General features: G+C 41.2%; 1 protein-coding gene and 1 long non-coding RNA gene across 2 annotated transcripts; both read right to left on the bottom strand.

Moving 5' to 3' along the window:
- Window positions 1-209: 209 nt before the first annotated feature.
- Window positions 210-2438, bottom strand: LOC135932271 (uncharacterized). Its single transcript, XR_010573384.1, has 3 exons — window positions 2382-2438; window positions 589-635; window positions 210-427 (listed from the first exon to the last, which is right to left on the bottom strand). It is a non-coding gene; the product is annotated as an uncharacterized LOC135932271 (long non-coding RNA).
- A 10816-nt stretch (window positions 2439-13254) lies between these two features.
- On the bottom strand, window positions 13255-14588 carry LOC134618441 (protein NLRC3-like). The gene is made up of 3 exons (XM_063463828.2): window positions 14381-14588; window positions 14089-14240; window positions 13255-13950 (listed from the first exon to the last, which is right to left on the bottom strand). The coding sequence occupies exons 1-3, from the start codon at window positions 14586-14588 to the stop codon at window positions 13255-13257; spliced, it is 1056 nt and encodes a 351-aa protein (XP_063319898.2).
- Window positions 14589-21147: the final 6559 nt, after the last annotated feature.

A 21147-nucleotide genomic window follows, 5' to 3' on the forward strand; every position in this document is an offset into this window, starting at 1 on the left:
GACAGAGTGCCAGCAGGACAGTCCACATACACTGCTGCTCTGTTAGAGACAGAGGAGGAGGAGGAGGGGGAGGAGGAGGAGGAGTTGAGTGTGAAGCTGTTATTGTGCCACACAGAGGAACCATAATGATCAGAGCAGAAAAGACTCCAGGACTGATCATTTAGACCAAACACACACTCATCACTCCTTCCTTTCCTTCTGATTCCTCTGTAACTCACTGATATCCAAGCCCTCCTCGTCCACTCGACCTCCCAGTAACAGCGACCAGTCAGACCATCTCTACACAGCAGCTGTTCACAAACATCAAATCTGTCTGGATGATCAGGATATGACTGAACCTCCTCCACACGTGTCACCTTCCTGTTGTTGTCAGACAGTTGGAGGTTTGTGTTCACTGTGTTTGTGTCGATTGTGAGTTGACAGGAATCTGATGGAGAGAACAAACACAATCCAGCTGCAGTTATTGATCCATCATCTGTTCATTGATTGACACTTTGATGATGACTCCTGATATCAGAGATGTGAATGATGAAGATGGTTGAATGTGTGCTGCTTTGTTTTCATGAATCCCATTAAAAACACACTTACACTTCCTCAGACCTGGTCTCAACCATCGGACTCCAGCAGGCTCCGCCCTGAAAGGAGGAGGGGTCAGAGCAGTCAGCATGCACACATGGACATTACATGGCTCTCATACACACACTGTTACACACTGATAAAGGAACAGTCCAACATTTTTACACATAAATGTTTAAACTTCAAAAGAGCAAAACTCATAATCACATCACATTTAATCTCCTTTATTAAGCACGATGTCCAGGGAGCATTGACATGTGCCACAGTCAAGGTTCAACACACTGTGACATTCATGCTGTCAGGGAGTGGCTGCATATTACATGTAAAGACTGGGACTGGGTACAAAAACTGATCCAGTACAGGTAGAGTGCAGCAGCCAGTGCATCACATATTTTGAGCTAATGCAGCGGTCATCACACCACATACTGCTTTCTATGTAAAGGAGCCTTCATTCTCAGATTAGGGCTGTTTGTGACCATAAAGTCTGTCTCACAAGGGCAGCCACTGGTCCAGGCCAGGATGCCTCCACAGTTGGATGTCTGAGGGTGCAGACATGGGTGAAGTTAGGACCAGGTGCCAGTGGACCTGTGGACCTCTGGAGATAGGAGTTATTGTTTCACTCCACCAAAAGCAGCAGAGAAAGATGTTTATTAATAATCCTTCTAATTAATAAATGCTCTGTAGAGCAAATTTGTTAAAGGTAAACAAACATAAATGATGGAAACAGCATCAACCAATCACAATGCTGCACTCTTGCAGGAGGAGGTTGTGATTTGATGCATGTGATGAAGATATTTATTTCTTATTCTCCTAACAGGAAAATTATCTTTTAGATTTGTATATTTATACTAACATAAGTGCATTTAAAGGCTCGTCATCTTGATTTATTTATTCAGAAATGATATCAAACAATAATAGAGGGAAACCCTGAATTAAATGACACAATTCTTGGTCATTGATGGTTACAGCTAACAGTGTCTCTGGGACCACTTTTGACAGCATTTGACTGAAGTGCTGGTTGCTGCAGGGCCACCATGAAGGCTCTTTCTGGAGCTCTCAGTGCTGCAACACATATCCTGCAGTGCAGACTGCAGGGTAACAGGACCAGTGGTTGTTAATGCTACATCCACTTTACAGTCAAAAACACCCACTAGTCTGGGCCTAACACCCAACCGGTGACCCGGTTTCCTCCACCAGCTCCATCCCTTTGTTTCTTAATCTTTGCTTTCTGTTGGAATGATTATTTCTTATTATAATTTGAATTTCAAGGTTGATCGACCAAAGTTTATTCACTTTGACTGCATTCTATTTTTCTATTGTTTTCTACTAACTATTATCACAAAGTCCAGAAGATCAATTTGATATTTTAGCACAAACAAGCAAACTAGCAGTGCAAAATTTTAGTAGGTGACCAGTTAAGTTGAGTGATCTAGTAATCCATTTATTTTTACTAATATTTTTTTCTAAGCTGGGGAAACAACTTCCCCCTAATTCTAGTTTATGCTGGGCCAGGCTAAGCATGTCCTGGACATGGTCTCTGCACACAGATAAAACTTAAAATAAATGAAGAGTGGAAATGTCAGTTCCTTTCCAGTTTGAACAGGCTGCACCATTGTTGCTAACAGAGATTTTGTCCTTTGAGACCACATACAGACATCTACTGTTTATGTTAGACCAGAATAGGAAAAATGTTCCTATATGTGTGATTGTTCAAATAACACTGGTTTCCAGCATTAAGTAATCAGACAGAGCCAGTTTCCTCATCTATCAGACACTGTTTGTGGCTGTAACGGCCATCTACATACCTCAGAGTGTCCAGTCTTAGCTGCTCAAGCATCTTCACTCCTGCCTCTCCTGGGTTATTGTAGCTCAGGTCCAGCTCTTTCAGGTGGGAAGAACTGGAGCTAAAAGCTGAGACCAGAGACTTGCAACCTTCCTCTGTGATCAGGCATCCTGACAGCCTGCAGACATGACAAATACTCTTAGAGAATAGCAAAATAGCTAAATGCAAACAGGAAGTTGCACCCAAAAATGAATTTTAAAAAATGACATGAATGAAACAGGAGTTAAAAATACCCATTAGTCAATCTAAACCTTAGATTGTAAACCTCTAAACCAAGAACGCTGACCTGAGTGTTTCCAGTTCACAATATGGACTTTTCAGTCCAGAAGACAAAACTTCCACTCCAGAGTCCTTCAGGTCATTGTTACTCAGGTCAAGCTGTCTCAAACTAGAGGGCTGGGAGCTGAGTAGTGAAGACAGAGTTTCACAGCTTCTCTTTGAGAGATTGCAGACACTCAATCTGAAGAGGCAACAATGAGAAAAATAATAATGTTAAACTTTCTGGTCTGAACCTTTGAAAAATACATGATCTAGATAAAATATCATCTCTATAGAGGTTAAATCATGTGGAGGGTTAATTAATCATCAATAATTGATCAATTAGTCATCATTAAATAATTTATTAAATGTCATGAATTAATTACAGTTCAAAATACTTAATAAATTAAATATGTACATAATTGATTTAATGCCAAATAATTTCATTTAAACATTTCCAATAAATTAATTAGAAATTAAATGATTTTTAAATATATTCAATTAATCACTCATGGAGACATTTAATTATATAATTCAAAATCTATTTATTTAATTCATTTTGGCACTTCTAGCCCTGTAGCTGTGCATGTGCTTACATATCCACTGGTATGTATCCTACAGGTATTCTCACAGCAGTGTACAACCTCACCCCTGGCATCGTTGCCCACCTCTCAATTTTAAATACATGTAGACATTGAGGGCTATCAGGAGGGGCTATGCGCTTACCTGCTGCTCTCTGGCAGGTAGCTCCATGCCCTCCTGGGTTTTAAATGCACCTTAGAACACACATACATCAACACTACATATGAGCGGGCGGAGGGAGGTTTGGAGTCTTCACACTCCCCCGTTCTCTGCAGCCTGTTGGAGCAGGGGGGCTAGGAGGAGGAGTTGGCCGCCCGACTGGGGTCTGGAATGTGGGGCCTCCCTGCTCCTGCCTAGCCGGGGCAGTGTGCTTCTCCCCACCCCAGGGAAAAGGGTAACACTACCTGGGTCTGGGTGAAGTTTCCCCCTCTGGGGTCAAGGGTACCTAGACCTGGGGCTTAGAGTATGCTTGGGGAGTGTGATTGTGTGTACAGTGTCTCTTTATGTCTGTCTCCACGTTGGGTGAGTGTTGAGTAATTGCATATGAGAGCATGAGGGTGGGAATGGATGTTTGCATCTGTGTGTGCCTGTTTGTCTGTGTCTATATGTCAGGTTGGGTATCAGACGCCACCTCTCTGGGGGACATCTCAGGCCCTCCAAGGTATGGAGGCCTATCTCCCCCCACCACTTCCCCTGCCAGTGGCAGACGCCCTCAGACATCGGTGCGTTGGTGGTTCTTTGTGTCTGGGGATGGACCTCTCGGCATGGGGCTTGGTCACTCTGGCACAGCCGGCTGCCGGCGGAGCTCACGGGCACGTCACTGCAACCCCCCCGGCTTCTGCTCCGCGGCTGCTGAGTGACCCCTCATCTGGGACTCTCCTCAGCTCTTTCTGGGATAGTGGCGCTGCTGCCCCTCTGTTGGTCTTCCTTGGTCTCTTGTGTACTGAGGGCCTCTGGATGTCTGGAGTTTTGATCTCCTCCATACCTGCTTCATGCCCTGGTGGACATTTAACATGTTTTCATGCGTAAATGTAGCTGTGTAAACCTCAAATATCTGCTCAGTTTATCAAGACACCACATATTTTCAAAAGCGCTCCGACGTTTTCGGAGACGTCTGTTACCCACCAGCTTGATAGCTAGCAGGGGTTCAAGGCTCACTAGAGCCGGTGAGAACACCGGACTCCCGGCAAATCGTTTTCAAACCCACCGCCGTCTTTCGCTACTCAGGTTAAACATGATATATAAGTCACTTAGATAACTTAAAAATGTTATTGTTTGGCTTTTTTCAGTATTTTATTTGTGATGTTTTTAAAGAACACCTTTTATTACATGTAATGCACAGACACACCAACAGAGGGCAGTAATATCCCTTCAACATACATTGTAAAATTACTATTACAACACCCACTTAATTTTACCATGGAGTTCACTTACTTGACTGCCATTGCTTATTTCTTTCCCCAAAAAACAATATTATGCACCTATATCACAGTGTTACTAGAAAATAAACATTTTCTCTTTTGTTTTGAACTCACACAAAAAATGTACTGTGTCCATCTTAGACAAAACCATTATTCTACATTACAGTTATATGCTCGCCATCTTAACATAAGCATATAATAGGCATTTTAAGCATATGGTAACTCTTTTTAAACTGAACACAATCCAATCTTCTCTCTGAGATACTCAAACTTTTGTCTAGGCAGTGGTTTGGTTAAGATGTCAGCCTTCATGTTTTCTGTACAGCAATACTTCAGCTGGATTTGTCCATTTTGCACACATTCACGAATGTAGTGGTAACGAATGTCTATGTGCTTTGTTCTTGCATGATCAACTGGATTTTTTGCCATTGCAATTGCTCCTTGATTGTCCTCCAGGATCACTGTTGCTGTGGCCTCCATTCCAAGCTCAGTTAGTAGTCGTCTTAACCAAACTCCTTCTTGTGCGGCTTGGCTCAAAGGAATATATACTCAGCCTCTGCAGTTGAAAGTGCAACTGTTGCTTGTTTCTTGCTAAGCCAACTAACTGCACCTCCTGCAAGTAGAAAGATGTTTCCAGTTGTAGAACGTCGATCGTCCTGATCACCTGCCCAATCAGCATCTGAATACCCAACCAAGGTTCCTGTTTCTGTCCTTTGATATTTGAGTCCCAGGTTTAGAGTTCCTTTCAAATATCTCAAGATTCTTTTCACAGCTGTAAGGTGTGTAGTGTTTGGGTTTGCATTGAATCTTGACACCACACTCACTGCTTGTGCAATATCTGGTCATGTGGCCATTGCAGCATACAATAAACTTCCAACCATTGATTGATACATGCTTGGGTTTACAGGTTGACTGACATCATCACTCTTTCTTAATTTGACATTTGTGTCAGCCGAAGTTGCTACAGGATTGGCACTGTCCATTCCATACTTTTGTAGTATGTTTTCAATATACTGTCTCTGATGAAGCACAACATGGTTTTTGTCCTTGTCTTGGACCACTGAGATGCCCAGAATGTAGGATAGCTCACCCATGTCCTTCATTTTGTAGTGTTTCTTCAGAGTGTCCTTTAAGTTCTTCATGCTCTCTGCTGATTCTGTAATCAAAATCAGATCATCAACATACAGAGCCAATATTTCCAACTCCTGACCTGTTCTAACAAACACACACTGATCTGAAGTACTCTGTGTAAAACCAATGCTTTTCATGAACTCTGTAAAAGCTTTGCTCCAGCAACGTGGAGACTGCTTCAGTCCATATATTGACTTGTTTAGTTTGCACACTAGATGTTCCTGCCCAGGTTTGATGTAACCCTCTGGCTGCTCCATGTAGATTTCCTCTTCCAGGTGTCCATTCAAGAATGCAGTCACAACATCCATTTGATGCACATTCAGGTTGTTTTGCACAGCAAATGATAACAATGTACGAATTGAACCAAATCATACAACTGGAGAGAATGTTTCATCATAGTCTGCACCATAAATCTGTGAATAGCCTTTGGCAACAAGTCTGCACTTGTATCTTTCCACTTGTCCATCACTGTGATGCTTAACTTTAAAGACCCATTTTGATCCAACTGCTTTGCGATCCTTTGGTAGATCCACTAAATCCCATGTGTCATTTTCCAGCAGTGACTCATATTCCAAATCAGCTGCTTCTTTCCACTCCTTTGCATTTGGACTTGACATAGCCTCTTCCAGTGTATTTGGTTCTGTGACACAACAGATGTTTGCATAATGATCAACTGTAGCTACATCAGCAAACTCCTCAAATCCATATCTCTTTGGAGGTCTTCTGATCCGCTGATCTCCTTTTGCATCCTCACTGGCGACAGTCTCCTCAGTACTTGTTTGTCTTTCACCCGTGTGTAGTGTCACCTCATTCCCAAAACAGAGATCATTTTCACTTTGTTTGCATTTAACCTCTGTTTCATTGAAGACCACATCTCGTCGAATCAGTATTTTTCCTTTTTCCTCATCCCACAGTCGGTAGCCTTTTGCATTGGTTGCATACAGTGGGGCAAAAAAGTATTTAGTCAGCCACCGATTGTGCAAGTGCCCCCACCTAAAATGATGACAGAGGCCAGTAATTTGCACCAGAGGTACACGTCAACTGTGAGAGACAGAATGTGAAAAAAAAAATCCATGAATACACATGGTAGGATTTGTAAAGAATTTATTCGTAAATCAGGGTGGCAAATAAGTATTTGGTCAATAACAAAAATACAACTCAATACTTTGTAACATAACCTTTGTTGGCAATAACAGAGGCCAAACGTTTACTATAGGTCTTTACCAGGTTTGCACACACAGTAGCTGGTATTTTGGCCCATTCCTCCATGCAGATCTTCTCCAGAGCAGTGATGTTTTGGGGCTGTCGCCGAGCAACACGGACTTTCAACTCCCGCCACAGATTTTCTATGGGGTTGAGGTCTGGAGACTGGCAAGGCCACTCCAGGACTTTCAAATGCTTCTTACGGAGCCACTCCTTTGTTGCCCGGGCGGTGTGTTTTGGATCATTGTCATGTTGGAAGACCCAGCCGCATTTCATCTTCAAAGTTCTCACTGATGGAAGGAGGTTTTGGCTCAAAATCTCACGATACATGGCCCCATTCATTCTGTCCTCAACACGGATCAGTCGTCCTGTCCCCTTGGCAGAAAAACAGCCCCATAGCATGATGTTTCCACCCCCATGCTTCACAGTAGGTATGGTGTTCTTGGGATGCAACTCAGTATTCTTCGTACTCCAAACACGACGAGTTGAGTTTATACCAAAAAGTTCTACTTTGGTTTCATCTGACCACATGACATTCTCCCAATCCTCTGCTGTATCAGCCATGTGCTCTCTGGCAAACTTCAGACGGGCCTGGACATGCACTGGCTTCAGCAGCGGAACACGTCTGGCACTGCGGGATCTGATTCCCTGCCGTTTTAGTGTGTTACTGATGGTGACCTTTGTTACTTTGGTCCCAGCTCTCTGCAGGTCATTCACCAGGTCCCCCCGTGTGGTTCTGGGATCTTTGCTCACCATTCTCATGATCATTTTGACCCCACGGGATGAGATCTTGCGTGGAGCCCCAGATCATGGGAGATTATCAGTGGTCTTGTAAGTCTTCCATTTCCTGATGATTGCTCCCACAGTTGATTTTTTCACACCAAGCTGCTTGCCTATTGTAGATTCACTCTTCCCAGCCTGGTGCAGGTCTACAATACTTTTCCTGATGTCCTTCGAGAGCTCTTTGGTCTTGGCCATGGCGGAGTTTGGAGTCTGACTGTTTGAGGCTGTGGACAGGTGTCTTTTATACAGATGATGAGTTCGCACAGGTGCCATTCATACAGGTAACGAGTGGGGGACAGAAAAGCGTCTTACAGAAGACGTTACAGGTCTGTGGGAGCCAGGGATTGTCCATGTTTGAGGTGACCAAATACTTATTTGCCACCCTGATTTACGACTAAATTCTTTACTAATCCTACCATGTGTATTCATGGATTTTTTTTTCACATTCTGTCTCTCACAGTTGACGTGTACCTCTGGTGCAAATTACTGGCCTCTGTCATCATTTTAGGTGGGGGCACTTGCACAATCGGTGGCTGACTAAATACTTTTTTGCCCCACTGTATCCCAGGAAACAAACTTTCACTGCCTTTTTGTCCAGCTTCTTTCTCTCTGTGTCTGGATTATGAGCATAAGCAACACAACCAAATACTTTCATATGGCTAATGTCTGGTTTTCTTCCATACCATCTCTGAAAGGGTGTTTCGTTCTTTAAAGCAGATGTTGGGAGCCTATTCTGTATGTAAGCTGCAGTAGCAACAGCTTCTGCCCAGAATGTGTTTGGCAACTTTGCATGTGACAGCATACTTCTAGCTGTTTCCACTAGAGTTCTGTTTTTTCTCTCTGCAACACCATTTTGCTGTGGTGTATGTGGTACAGTCATTTCATGGTGGATGCCTTGAGCTTTCAAATATTCTTGAAACTCTTTAGATGTGTATTCCCCACCATTGTCAGTTCTGAGTCTTATTACTCCCTGTCCACATTCATTTGAGAAGGTTCTTTCAAACTCTTTGAACTTGCTCAGGACTTCCGTTTTTTCTCTTATGAAATACACTTTACAACATCTGGAGTAGTCATCAATGAAAGTTACAAAGTACTTTTTTCCTCCTAGTGACTCAGTTTGAAAAGGACCACAAACGTGACTATGCACTAATTGCAACTTGCGTTTTGTTCGTATTTCTCCCACTGATTTGTAAGGTTTTCTTGATAATTTGCCCTCAACACAAGCTTCACAAAAAATGTCCTCCTCTTCATTTGTAAAGCTACCTCCTTTCACCAAGTTTTTGAGTTTTTTCAGATGTGTAGTGTGACCTAGGCGCTGATGCCACATACTTGCTGGAACTGATGCAGTTGACGCTCCATGACAAGTTGTGCAGTTTCCCTCGATATCCAGCGGATCCAATCCGTCAGATCTTTGTGTTCCCATTCCATGGAGAGCTCCATTCTTTCCTCTTATGTAGCAATGAGTCCTTTTGAACTTCACTGTGTTTCCCTTCTTGGCAGCAGCTCCCACTGAGAAAAGGTTCATTGATAATTTGGGAACATACAGCACATCATACATTGTGACATCTTTTCCATCACTAACTCTGAATGACATTTTCATTGTTATATTGCCCAGACCTAAAGCCTCAACTACTCTGCCATCACCGAGTTTCACTGTTTGTGGTTCTGAAAACTCTTGGTAGTTTTGTAGAGCTTCTTTATTCCATGTCATGTGTTTTGATGCTCCTGAATCAATTAACCATTCTTCTTGTTGTGCATCACTTTTACATGACTCATTTACAACAAAAACTCCCTCATATGAGTCCTCTTTGTCCTTATACACCACGCTTTTAGCCTTGTGGGCTTTATATTTCTTTTTAATGCTTGGACAATCACGCTTGATATGTCCTTCCTTCCCACATTTGTAACATCTCCATGAGTCGGAGCTGTTTGCTCCCACTGTTTTTGATCCACTCTGTTCATTTCTATGCATCTGAGATGACATGGCTGATACACTACTGGACACAGTGGTGTTGTCAGTAAGCACTCGCTTTTGTTCCTCATTTATCAAGGCTTGTTGAACAAACTGTAGTGTCAGACTGTCCATCTTTGTCTCCAAAGCAGTAACAACAGTTGCATAGCTGGGTGGCAAACTACCTAGAAGGGTGACAATTTGATCTTCCTCTTCAATTACAGAACCTATTGCCCCTAGCTGATCAGTAAGTTCCTTCATCCTTTTTAAATGATCATTGAGATGTTCTCCTTCCTTCATTTCACACCGGAAGTACTTCTTCTTCAGAAATAGCTTGTTAGCAACAGTATCTTTTTCAAACTGTGCTTTTAGCATCTCCCATGCTTCTTTGGGGGTCTTACAGTTTGTTATCAAGTACAATTGGGGTGTACTTACATTCAGTACCAGCACTGAAAATACCTTTTCCTTCTTCCGTTCAAATTCAGCTCGTGCTTGGGCATTAGCATCTGCAGCTAGCTGCTCCGTCTCCTGTACCATACCCCACAGTTGAAATTTCCATGTTGCCCAATTCTCCGGTCCGCTCAGCTTGTCAATAAACAGTCTATCTTCCATTGTGAATCCCACAATTCTGTTTATGACTCCCAAAAAACGTGTTAGTAGCTTCCCTTGGCGACCTCTGGGCCCATAACCTGATGTTTTTAACGAACACCTTTTATTGCATTTAAGGCACAGACACACCAACAGAGGGCAGTAATATCCCTTCAACATACATTGTAAAATTACTATTACAACAATTTGTTCCTGAGTAAATCAGTTTGGCTAAGATTAAAGTTATAGTTTTCACACAGCTGAATAAACGTTAAGCAGATAACTGATTATCAGAAGTGTGAGATGCTCGAGAATATACTCCGGTGTCCTGTTATATTTTAGATAGCAAGGAGCAGATGGCTGAGTTTATTAAACTCCACTGAAACAATCTACAAATGTCATTTAAATTCAATAGACTATAATCTTGTCTTTATTTTTAGTTAACACATACTTTAAACCCTTACAGCTGTAAGCTAATGACAGTTATATAAGAGCAGATGCGTGCTGGTACAATAAGCTGTATGTTGTATGTCCAATTCACGATCCATGATCTGATTAGTCGACTAATCGCAAAAATAATCGGTGACTAGTCGACTATCAAAATAATCGTTTGTGGCAGCCCTACTTAGGAGTGTGGTGGAGCTCATTTCGACGCTAGATCATTGCGTGACTTCACGTTAATCTCTTGGCGAGTTAGTTAAGGTTAGTCTGCCGCATTGTGGTGTTGGTGACGGCTGCCTCTTTGTTATTCCCCAGGAGGAGTGTGGAGACGAGAGGGCAGCGAGCACGGGGTGCTCAGACACTGAGGAGCGGAGACAAAGAACACTAACACTGGCAAGAGGACATGTCAGAGTCGGGAACTCACTGGGGATTTATTGTTGTTTGGATTATTTTGCATCACTGTAAATAAATGCACTGACTTCATGAAAGAGTCGAGCATTTGGGTCCTCCTTCCCCTCATCATTTATGAACAGCGATGCAGGGCCAGGAGTAGCAACGTGAATTAAATAAATACATCATTAAATAATTCATTAAATGTGTCAGTAAAATAATTAAAATAGAAAACAAACCAATAATTGATTAAATATGTCATTAACTAGTTAGAATTGTACATAAATAAATAATGAAACATTTTAAATGAAATAAATGGATAATTCATTATCAATATTTTTTAATTGATTATGTACATTTTTTAATTAATTACTGAAATAATTAATTAATTAGTGATGTATTTATTGAATACATCCATAAAATTTTTGCTAGTTTACTCAAAAATAAATTTAAGAAATCAATATTAAAGGTTAAATTATGATAATGAATACATGCAACTATAACTGATTACATAAAAATGAGGATTTCTTAAGCTAAAGCCAAAGTGCTGACTCATTTGGCATGTTACTGTCAAATGTTTTCCCTAATAACAATAACATAATTACACTTTAGCCACAAGAGGGCAGCAACATTAATACAAGTCACATGTATATAAAGGTACAGTGATTATATTACAGTGATTTTGACAAAAACAAAACAGAAGTTGATGGCAGTGTGTTTTTCCGTGACAGATCTACCAACCAATCACAAGCAGTTTCTCTTGGTAGTTTTTTTTCCCTGAAGTTCCTCCTTTTGAGAATTGAATAACTTGACCAGATCTCTGTCAAACCCCACTGTTGCAGTTTATCAATCCTGACCTGTAGTTATTTATCTGTTTATTTCTGACACTTTCTCAACTTCTTGCATAAGCAAATGTAGACTGTTAGCAGCTGATAGTGTAACTACTGTAAATCAATGAGATTTAACTGACTAATAATCTGGCTTTAAATGGTTTTAGACAAAAATCCTTTGAAAAAGATTTCAAAATAAGGATATGTCAATATAAAAATAAATGTAACGTTTAAGTTGCAAATTTCAAGTCAAATCACAAACAACAATATCTGACCTGAGTGTTTCCAGTTACCAGTTTCCAGTCTTCAGTCCAGAAAACAGTATTGTCAAACCTGAGTACAGGAGGTTGTTGTTACTCAGGTCTAGAGCTCTGAGCTCACAGTCTTCTAGTTGAAGAGTGGAGGACAGAGCTTCACATGCTCTCTCTGAAAGGTTACAGCTATTCAGCCTAAAAAAAGATATACATTATCATAAAATAAAATAAAACGATAAATTAAATAATAAAAACTTTATAACTTACAGAGCTTTTTTAGAGGCTTTGACCACTGGCAGCAGCCTCAGAAGAGCCTCCTCTGAAGCAGAGTATTTCTTCAGGTCAAACACATCCAGATCTTTTTCTGATGACAGTAAGATGAAGACCAGAGCTGACCACTGAGCAGGAGACAGTTTATCTGTGGAGAGACTTCCTGATCTCAGGGACTGTTGGATCTCCTCCAGTAGAGAACGATCATTCCGTTCATGTAGACAGTGAAACAGATTAATGCTTTTCTCTGCAGACAGATTATCACTGAGCTTCTCCTTGATGTACTGAACTGCTTCTTGATTGGTCTGTGAGCTACTTCCTGTCTGTGTCATCAGGCCTTGCAAACAAGTTTGATTAGTCTTCAGACCCAAGAGAAAACGGAGGAACAAGTCCAGGTGTCCATTGGGGCTCTGTAAGGCCTTGTCCACAGCACTCTGATAGAAGTATTTCTCTGTCTGAGAGCTTGTTTGTTGTTCTTCCAGCAGATTGAGTCCAGAGTTGATGAAGGTCAGGTGGACATGAAGAGCAGCCAGAAACTCCTGAACACTGAGATGAGCAAAGCAGAACATCTTGTCCTGGTACAGTCCTCTCTCCTCTATAAAGATCTGTGTGAACACTCCTGAGTACACTGAGGCTGCTCTGATATCGATGTCACACTCTGTCAGGTCTGGTTCATAGAAGATCAGGTTTCCTTTCTGCAGCTGATCAAAAGCCAGTTTTCCCAGAGACTCAATCATCTTCCTGGTCTCTTCACTTTGGCGTGAACCACCAGGAAGTGGATGTACATCTCAGTCAGGGTCTTGGGCAGCTGTCCTCCCTCTCTGGTTTCCAGCACATCCTCCAGAACTGTAGCAGTGATCCAGCAGAAGACTGGGATGTGGCACATGATGTGGAGGCTTCGAGCTTTCTTGATGTGGGAGATGATCCTGCTGGCTTGCTCCTCATCTCTAAATCTCTTCCTGAAGTACTCCTCCTTCTGTGGATCAGTGAACCCTCTGACCTCTGTCACCATGTCGACACACTGAGGAGGGATCTGATTGGCTGCTGCAGGTCGTGTGGTTATCCAGAGGCGAGCAGAAGGGAGCAGGCTCCCTCTGATGAGGTTTGTCAGCAGCTTATCCAATGAGGTGGACTTTCTGGTTTCAGTCAGGATTTTAGTTTTGTTGAAGTCCAAATTAAGTCGACACTCATCCAGACCATCAAGTATGAACACAACCTGGAAGTCTTCAAGCCTGCAGATTCCTGATTGGTTAGTTTGATTAAAGAAGTGATGAACAAGTCCCACCAAGCTGAACTTTTCCTCTTTCAGCATATTCAGCTCTCTGAAAGTGAATGGAAATATGAACTGGATGTCCTGGTTGGCTTTGTCTTCAGCCCAGTCCAGGCTGTATTTCTGTGTTAAGACTGTTTTCCCAATGCCAGCCACTCCCTTTGTCAGCACTGTTCTGATTGGTTCGTCTCTTCCAGGTGAGGCTTTAAAGATGTCTTCTTGTCTGATTGTTGTTTCTGGTCTGTCTGGTTTCCTGGATGCTGTTTCAATCTGTCTGACCTCATGTTCATCATTGACCTCTGCAGTCCCTCCCTCTGTGATGTGGAGCTCTGTGTAGATCTGATTCAGAAGGGTTGGGCTTCCTGCTTTAGCTATGCCCTCAAACACACACTGGAACTTCTTCTTCAGTTGGGCTTTAAGTTCACGTTTATAGAGTGGAGCAAATATTTCTGAAAATAAGAAATTCAGAAAAACTATTATATAATAAATATCACAGCCTTTCAGTACCCTGAAAGGATGAATGTCTATTGGTCCATTTCTTGAGCTATTAGGAAAGATCAATATTCAGTCTTTAGAGAAATTCTCTTACTGCTCTGCAGATGGTCAGCCATCTCATGCTGCTTAAGTCTCCTCAAGAAGTGGAGTGTGATCTTCAGAAATGCTTCTCTGCAGCTCTTTCTTTCATCTTCATCCTCACCTTCAAACATCTCCTCATCCTCCATCTGGCTCTTTAAAGTTTCTGGGTGATCTGGACTCAGAAGCTTCTGGATCTTCTTCAGCTCGTTCTTCACAAACATGGTGATGTTATCCTCCAGCCGCTGGAAATGAAGACTATATGAATTACCCAGTGGTAAATGGACTGGTTCTTATACAGCTGTCTGTGATACTCTGTGCACACAAAGCATTTTATACAACATGCCTCATTCAACCAAACACATTGTTCTGTGCTTAAATACTTTCTTTCACACTCTGATGGATGCATCAGAGGGCAGCTTGGGTTTAATACGTTACCCAGTACATTTGCCAGCCAGGGTTTGATTCACAAACCTTCTGACGAGTAGCTGACCTGCTCACCTCCTGAGCTACAGTCACCCCAATCTGACTGAAATTATGGAGCCCAAACTCTGATTTATGTTGGACACACTGACAATCCTCTGGTCCACAAAGTGCAGCATAGAGGTGACTGAAAAGAACAAATGTAAACGTAGTACTACAAACCATAACCAGAGAGTCCAGGTGTGTTTGATGTTGCTGTGCAGACTGACCAGTGGAAACCTCTGCTCTCTCCTGCTCCACTCTGTGGAGGAGTAATGAATAATTAGCTCATGTTATGTCTGTCCACACACAGACACAAGCTAAAGGTCCATGGAGTGATGTTTGGATGGGTTCAGTCAATCAGATGACTGTCATGGTGAAGCTTTGCTAGTCCCGGTGATCCCACTGAGAATTAACAACTCAGTTTCCAGATGTCTGTAGTTTTCTGCTCAGTTTCTTTAGTCCCAACAGCTCTTACCATCTCCTGCATAAAGCTTTGCCTCCATGCTCAGATGCCCTGGAAAAAGGTGCTCTCTTTATATCAGTGACTGGTTTAAAGGGACAACTTGCAGTGCTCGCCAAACTTTGTGTCAGCAAAAGTAGTTCTAATGTTTATTACACTTTTTACATTTTTACACACACAAATCAATGAACGCAAAAACATAAACTTTTCAGATATTTTGTTTTACAATGTTACAAAACTCAGTTCACAACTACACAGTCTGATTTACAAAATATTTATGACCACAGTTTGAGCCGATGTATGTCCCGAGTCTGTGGACTCAGTGCTTTTGTTTTGATTCTTATTGTCTTTTGTTACAATTTCATCCTGATTAAGATTTTCTAGTTCTGAGGTTTTGGTTTCTGTGTTCCCTCTGTACTGTGTTAGTATTGTGTCTCTGTGTTCACTTCCTGTTTTATTTTGACAGTGCCATGTCCTATGTTAGTGTCTAGTTTGCTTCCCCTTGTCTGGTTATGTCCAATTAATCCTGCTGTGTCTCCCTTTTCTCATTCCCTGATTGCTCTTTTGTGTATATGAGCCCTTTGTTTTCTCCTGCTTGTTGCTGGTTCGTCTGTGTTATCTCCCCGTGTCTCCGATTAAGCTTTCAGGTTAGTTTTTTAGTTTTTTCAGTAGAGGTTATCTTAGCTTCTGCACAGGCCATCTCCACTGCACTTCACCGTTTCAATAAAGCTCACTTCACAGCAGTGTCGGCATCTTGGGTCCTTTATTAAATTCATCGTGGCTCGCCCCGCTAGCTGTGACATAAGATGTGAAAACAATATGCAAAAAACATGAGGGACAAACAGGGAATAGTTTTAAGGTGCAGGGCCAACAAACTGAGTCTAGCCATAAACTCAGAGTTGATTGAATTAGCATTTTGAATTGGCTGATCTGAGTTAGTTCAATCAAGTCTATGTTCACTTTGAGTTAAGATTATACATGATTAATGGAAAAGAAAAAAGCCATCATCAGCAACTGATTCTGATTTAGCAGGTTTTCAAATCTAAACGGTACCCATCCCTAGCTGGCTGTAGTTAAACCTTTACTTAAAAAGCATCCCTAGACCCAGCTGTCTTAGCTAATTATAGGCCAATCTCCAACCTGACAATCCTTGGAAGAGTAGTTGGGGGGAGACAATCAGAGGGGCAGTGTGATGATCTTAGGTTACAAACTACCGCAGTCAAGTCATTAAGGGAGACGGGATCAAACTGCTCTAAGACAGCTGAGCACACAGGAGAAAGACTCAGATCTGAGGCAGCAGTCGGCGAGACAAGAGCCCTAATAGATAGAACCTTGTTGTTAAAAATGCTAAAACATCATCACAAATACTTGGTGAAGAAATGACTCCGAAGAAAACGATTGAGGACATTAAAAAGTACCTGAGGCCTTTGACTGTTTACTGACAATAAGTTTAAAACAAACTGTGTTTTTACAGCTTCTTGGTAAGAAAGACAGAAAGTCCTTAAAATCTGCAGAGAAGCATACAATCTGTCCTTTTCCCATCTCCTTTCGGCGCGTCTACAGTCACGTCTGAGGGAGCGCGTATGTTCATTCAACCACTGATCTGATAAATGCTTAGCACGCAGAGTCCTGAACGGAGCAATAGAGTCCAAAATATCAGTGCAGGTAGAATGAAGAATGTCCGAAAGGTCCTCAACACTTTTACAGTTGGAGTTCATTATTCCAGAGTCCATAAAGGCAGCAGAAAAAGCGGCGCTGTTAGAGCATTAAGCACTCACTTTTTAAGCGCTGAGGCGCACGGCTTATCTACCGAGCAGCGCAGCGTTACAGTGAACAACACAGGAAAATGATCGGAGATGCCCAACTCAGATATTTCAGTGATGCACATATCCAGCCCGTGGGAAAGCTCCAAGCCTAGTGTGTGACCTTTTTCATGCGTGGGACCAGTAACCCACTGGGTCAAGTTAAAAGAGTCAATAATATTTAAGTCCTTGACCAGAAGTTTAGAGTCACAGCAGACGTGGATGTTAAAATCACCAAGGCAGCATCATCAGAAGACAGATGACACCCAGCTTTATCTGTCCATGAAGCCAGGTAACACACACCAATGAGTTTAACTGCAGGAATGTCTTAAAGACATAAAGACCTGGATGGCCGCTAACTTTCTGCTTCTTAATTCAGATCAAACTGAGGTTATTGTATCTAACCAGATTCTTACTCTGGATGGCATTACCTTGGCCTCCAGTAATGCTGTGAGGAACCTTGGAGTCATTTTTGACCAGGACATGTCCTTCAATCCACATATTAAACAAATATGTAAGACTACTTTCTTCCATTTGTGCAACATCTCTAAAGTTAGAAATATCCTGTCTCAGAGTGATGCTGAAAAACTAGTTCATGCATTTAATACTTCCAGGCTGGACTACTGTAATTCATTATTATCAGGATGTCCTAAAAACTCCCTGAAAAGCCTTCAGCTGATCCAAAATGCTGCAGCAAGAGTCCTGACAGGGACTAGAAAGAGAGAGCAGATTTCTCCTGTTTTGGCTTCCCTTCATTGGCTTCCTGTTAAATCCAGAATTCAAAATCCTGCTCCTCACATACAAGGTCTTAAATAATCAGGCCCCATCTTATCTTAATGACCTTGTAGTGCCATATCACCCTATTAGAGCATTTCGCTCTCACACTGCAGGCCTACTTGTTGTTCCTAGAGTATTTAAAAGTAGAATGGGAGGCAGAGCCTTCAGTTTTCAGGCCCCTCTTCTGTGGAACCAGCTTCCAGTTTGGATTCAGGAGACAGACACTATCTCTACTTTCAAGATTAGGCTTCAAACTTTCTTCTTACTTAACGATTACGTCACTGAATTCCACCGTTATATGGAAATCAGCCATTATAACTTGTGTCAAATCTACTTGTACCTCACAGTTTTCTAAGTACACAGAGAGCAGTAAACCTCAGAGCAGCAGCACATCAGACTGTGTGCAGAAAATCTAGAAGAGAAAATATTTTATTTCTAAATGATTCTTGTGACCATGCTGCACCACAACACCTGATCTCTGGTTTCCTGACCTCTTCAATCCCACTTTAATACTTGACTAAATTCATTTTCCTGTTCAGGTGTTGAGGCAAAGCCACAATCTACAATGCAGGCAACAGCAAATGGAGCTATTTTTTATTCCTTTGGGGTTTTTTCTACTTTTGTGCTACAAAATGTTCAAGCTGATTAAATTCATTAGAATAAAAGTTCAGATAATTTTCTCATATTAATGTTGGAGGTAGAAGTTCAGGTAACTTTGCACAAAAACTGGCAGAAATTTCCTTCAAAGATGGAGTTTTTTCTTTAATACTGTGAGTACATTTCAAAGCCTGGACTCTTTTACCTTTACTTGAGTAAAGAAGTTGAATCAGTATTTCAGCTTTAAGAGGCTATTTTAACACAAACATCAGTCCTTCTACCAGGGCCAGCCCGTGGCATAGGCCGTATAGGCAAATGCTAAGGGCGCCGTCCATCAGGGGGCGCCACGCCAGTGCCACAAATGTTGAAAAAAAAAAGAAGTTGGTACTATTATTTCTAAATACAAAAAATAATCCCACGTTAATTAAAATTCAAAGTAAAGCTTATTTTAATAGAAATATTATTTGTTACAACATTACCCCCCCCCCCCCTCCCCGCACGGTGCGCCCCCTCCCTTCCCGTATCATGGTTCCTTTTGGACGTCACCACATCAAAAAATCAACACAAGATGTCAAAACGGCCAAAACTGTCAGGTGCCCAGGGAAGAAAAAAGAGAAAAGAAGAGGAGGAGAAACGAGAAAAAGACAGAGGTAGGTAACGTTAGCCTACATGAAATTATTTGTCTGAATGTGATAGTAACCTAAATTTTTAGCATTAAGCTAATGTTACATGATTCGCTAATTGCTAATCAATAAATAGCTAGTTAACTGTTTTAACGTCAGTTAATATTGTGGAGGGGGCTAAATTGTTATGGAAAATAATAATGTAACGTTAGGTAATTACAGTACTCCCACCTTTCCCACCATTCCTCATTTGTATTCATCTTTTAAGCAGGTGTTTTTTGTTTACATTGTTATTGCCTTCTGGTTAGCTAACGTTTACGCTGCAGGTAATAGTCACTTTTCCACCCCTGTATAGTTGTAAGCCTAGTTGTTAAAGTGCACATCATTAATGTTAATTAAGCAATATCACATGAGAGGGAATGCTGTTTTTTAATATGAGCACTGCTGTGATTCGGTCAAAGATAATCATAACATAACATTCTCATATGATATTATACTGTTACTTTGCATTCTGCTATTCAGCATTTCACTGTAATGATGACAATAAATTGAATCTAATCTAATTTGCATATCAGTTAACATCATACATATATCTGTTTGGTTTTTCATTTATATTATATCATTTCATTTTATTCCTGGAATCATATGTTTTTATTATTAGACTTTAATACTCAGTGGTGTCACATACTCCTCTCTTCAGATGCACTGTTGAAGTTTCTAAATCCCACCCCTGGGCCATCTACCACATCTACCGCTGCTGCCTCCACTTCAGCAGCACAACCCACCAGTGATGCAGCAGCATCAAGCGGTCTTCCTGTTGCCTCCACCTCAGCAAACCTACCTGAGATCTACTATGATGCAAGAACGTCTCAGTGGACTTTCCATCATAAGCATAAATCATGTGGTCTCAAATCAGTTGTCATATGATGATGTTGTAGATGACTTTGCTGCAAGAAAGACTAGGAGAGTAATGCTGTAGCAGGTGATGTGAGGTTGATGAGGGGGTGGTGTACAGTAATTTGTAAGTCATTCTAGTTAATGCAGTATTAAAAAGCACAACTAGAGAACTCTGTAGGATCCCCTTTTTTGTAATATAGTTGTTAAAGTCATACTGGTTTATTTAATATCTTGTTTTGTGCAGTGCCTTATTTATATTGTATTTTTAATTTATTTTAACCAACTTGTTGACACGTTTTATTGTGTTTATGTATGTAAAATTTATTGTATTTCATATATTCATTTTTTATTTTTTGTATTCATTTATTTATTCATATATTTTTTTATCTTGTTAATTATTCTGATTGTGAATTTGCTTTCTTTAAGTAAAAAAAAAAGGTCAAAGACAAAGCTATTCGGTTTCTTGTGAGTACATACACTACACTGCCGATGTAGGGGGGCACCACCTAAAATCTTGCCTAGGGCGCCAGATTGGTTAGGGCCGGGCCTGCCTTCTACTTAAGTATGTTTGCCTCTTTGTTTACGCCTAAATTAACTTTACTGTTAACGAGTTTTCATGTTTCTGTAATCCACCAGTGTGCTCATGCTTTTTTAATTGAAAACATATTTTTAATGATCAAATATAATTCTTTTTGTTATTTGTGGATTTTAAATGTGCTTGACAGAGACAGATGATAATCATTATCCTGCACTGTGGTCTCAGGTTTGGTCGAGCTCGCACAAAGAATGGCTGCTATGTTGAACTTCCTCCTGGGATCTACACTAAGAAGTGAGTCCAACATTAGCAGGGTCTCTTTCCTTTATCTGGATTCACTTTAGCATTCACAGTCACGTGAAGCTTGTTATTAACTCGATAAGTCAACCCAGGGTTTCAGCTGAGCGTTCACATGAAACACATGGTGTTGGCAGCATCTGATCAATCATATTGATGGAGACGTGTATCAGCAACAGAGCAGCTGAGTTTGCAGAAGGAAGTCAAACTAAACCATAGGAACAATATGAGGAGATTACACACATAATAAAATACTAGCAGTAACACAGCTGCTGCAGACAAATCAGTCGTGTGATGGTGTGTGAGAGGAGAAGGACTGTAAAGGAGTTT

Source organism: Pelmatolapia mariae, linkage group LG20 (genome assembly GCF_036321145.2).
Source record: "Pelmatolapia mariae isolate MD_Pm_ZW linkage group LG20, Pm_UMD_F_2, whole genome shotgun sequence".
NCBI lineage: Eukaryota > Metazoa > Chordata > Actinopteri > Cichliformes > Cichlidae > Pelmatolapia > Pelmatolapia mariae.

Bases quoted from the DNA above. Each gene is read 5' to 3' on its own strand.
- LOC134618441 (XM_063463828.2), bottom strand. From the start codon at position 14,588: ATGTTTGTGAAGAACGAGCTGAAGAAGATCCAGAAGCTTCTGAGTCCA. The intron at 14,241-14,380 runs GTAAGAGAATTT...TCTTATTTTCAG, and splicing joins GGCTGACCATCTGCAGAGCA to AAATATTTGCTCCACTCTAT. The intron at 13,951-14,088 runs GTCAATGATGAA...GTGCTGACAAAG, and splicing joins CAGAGGGAGGGACTGCAGAG to GGAGTGGCTGGCATTGGGAA.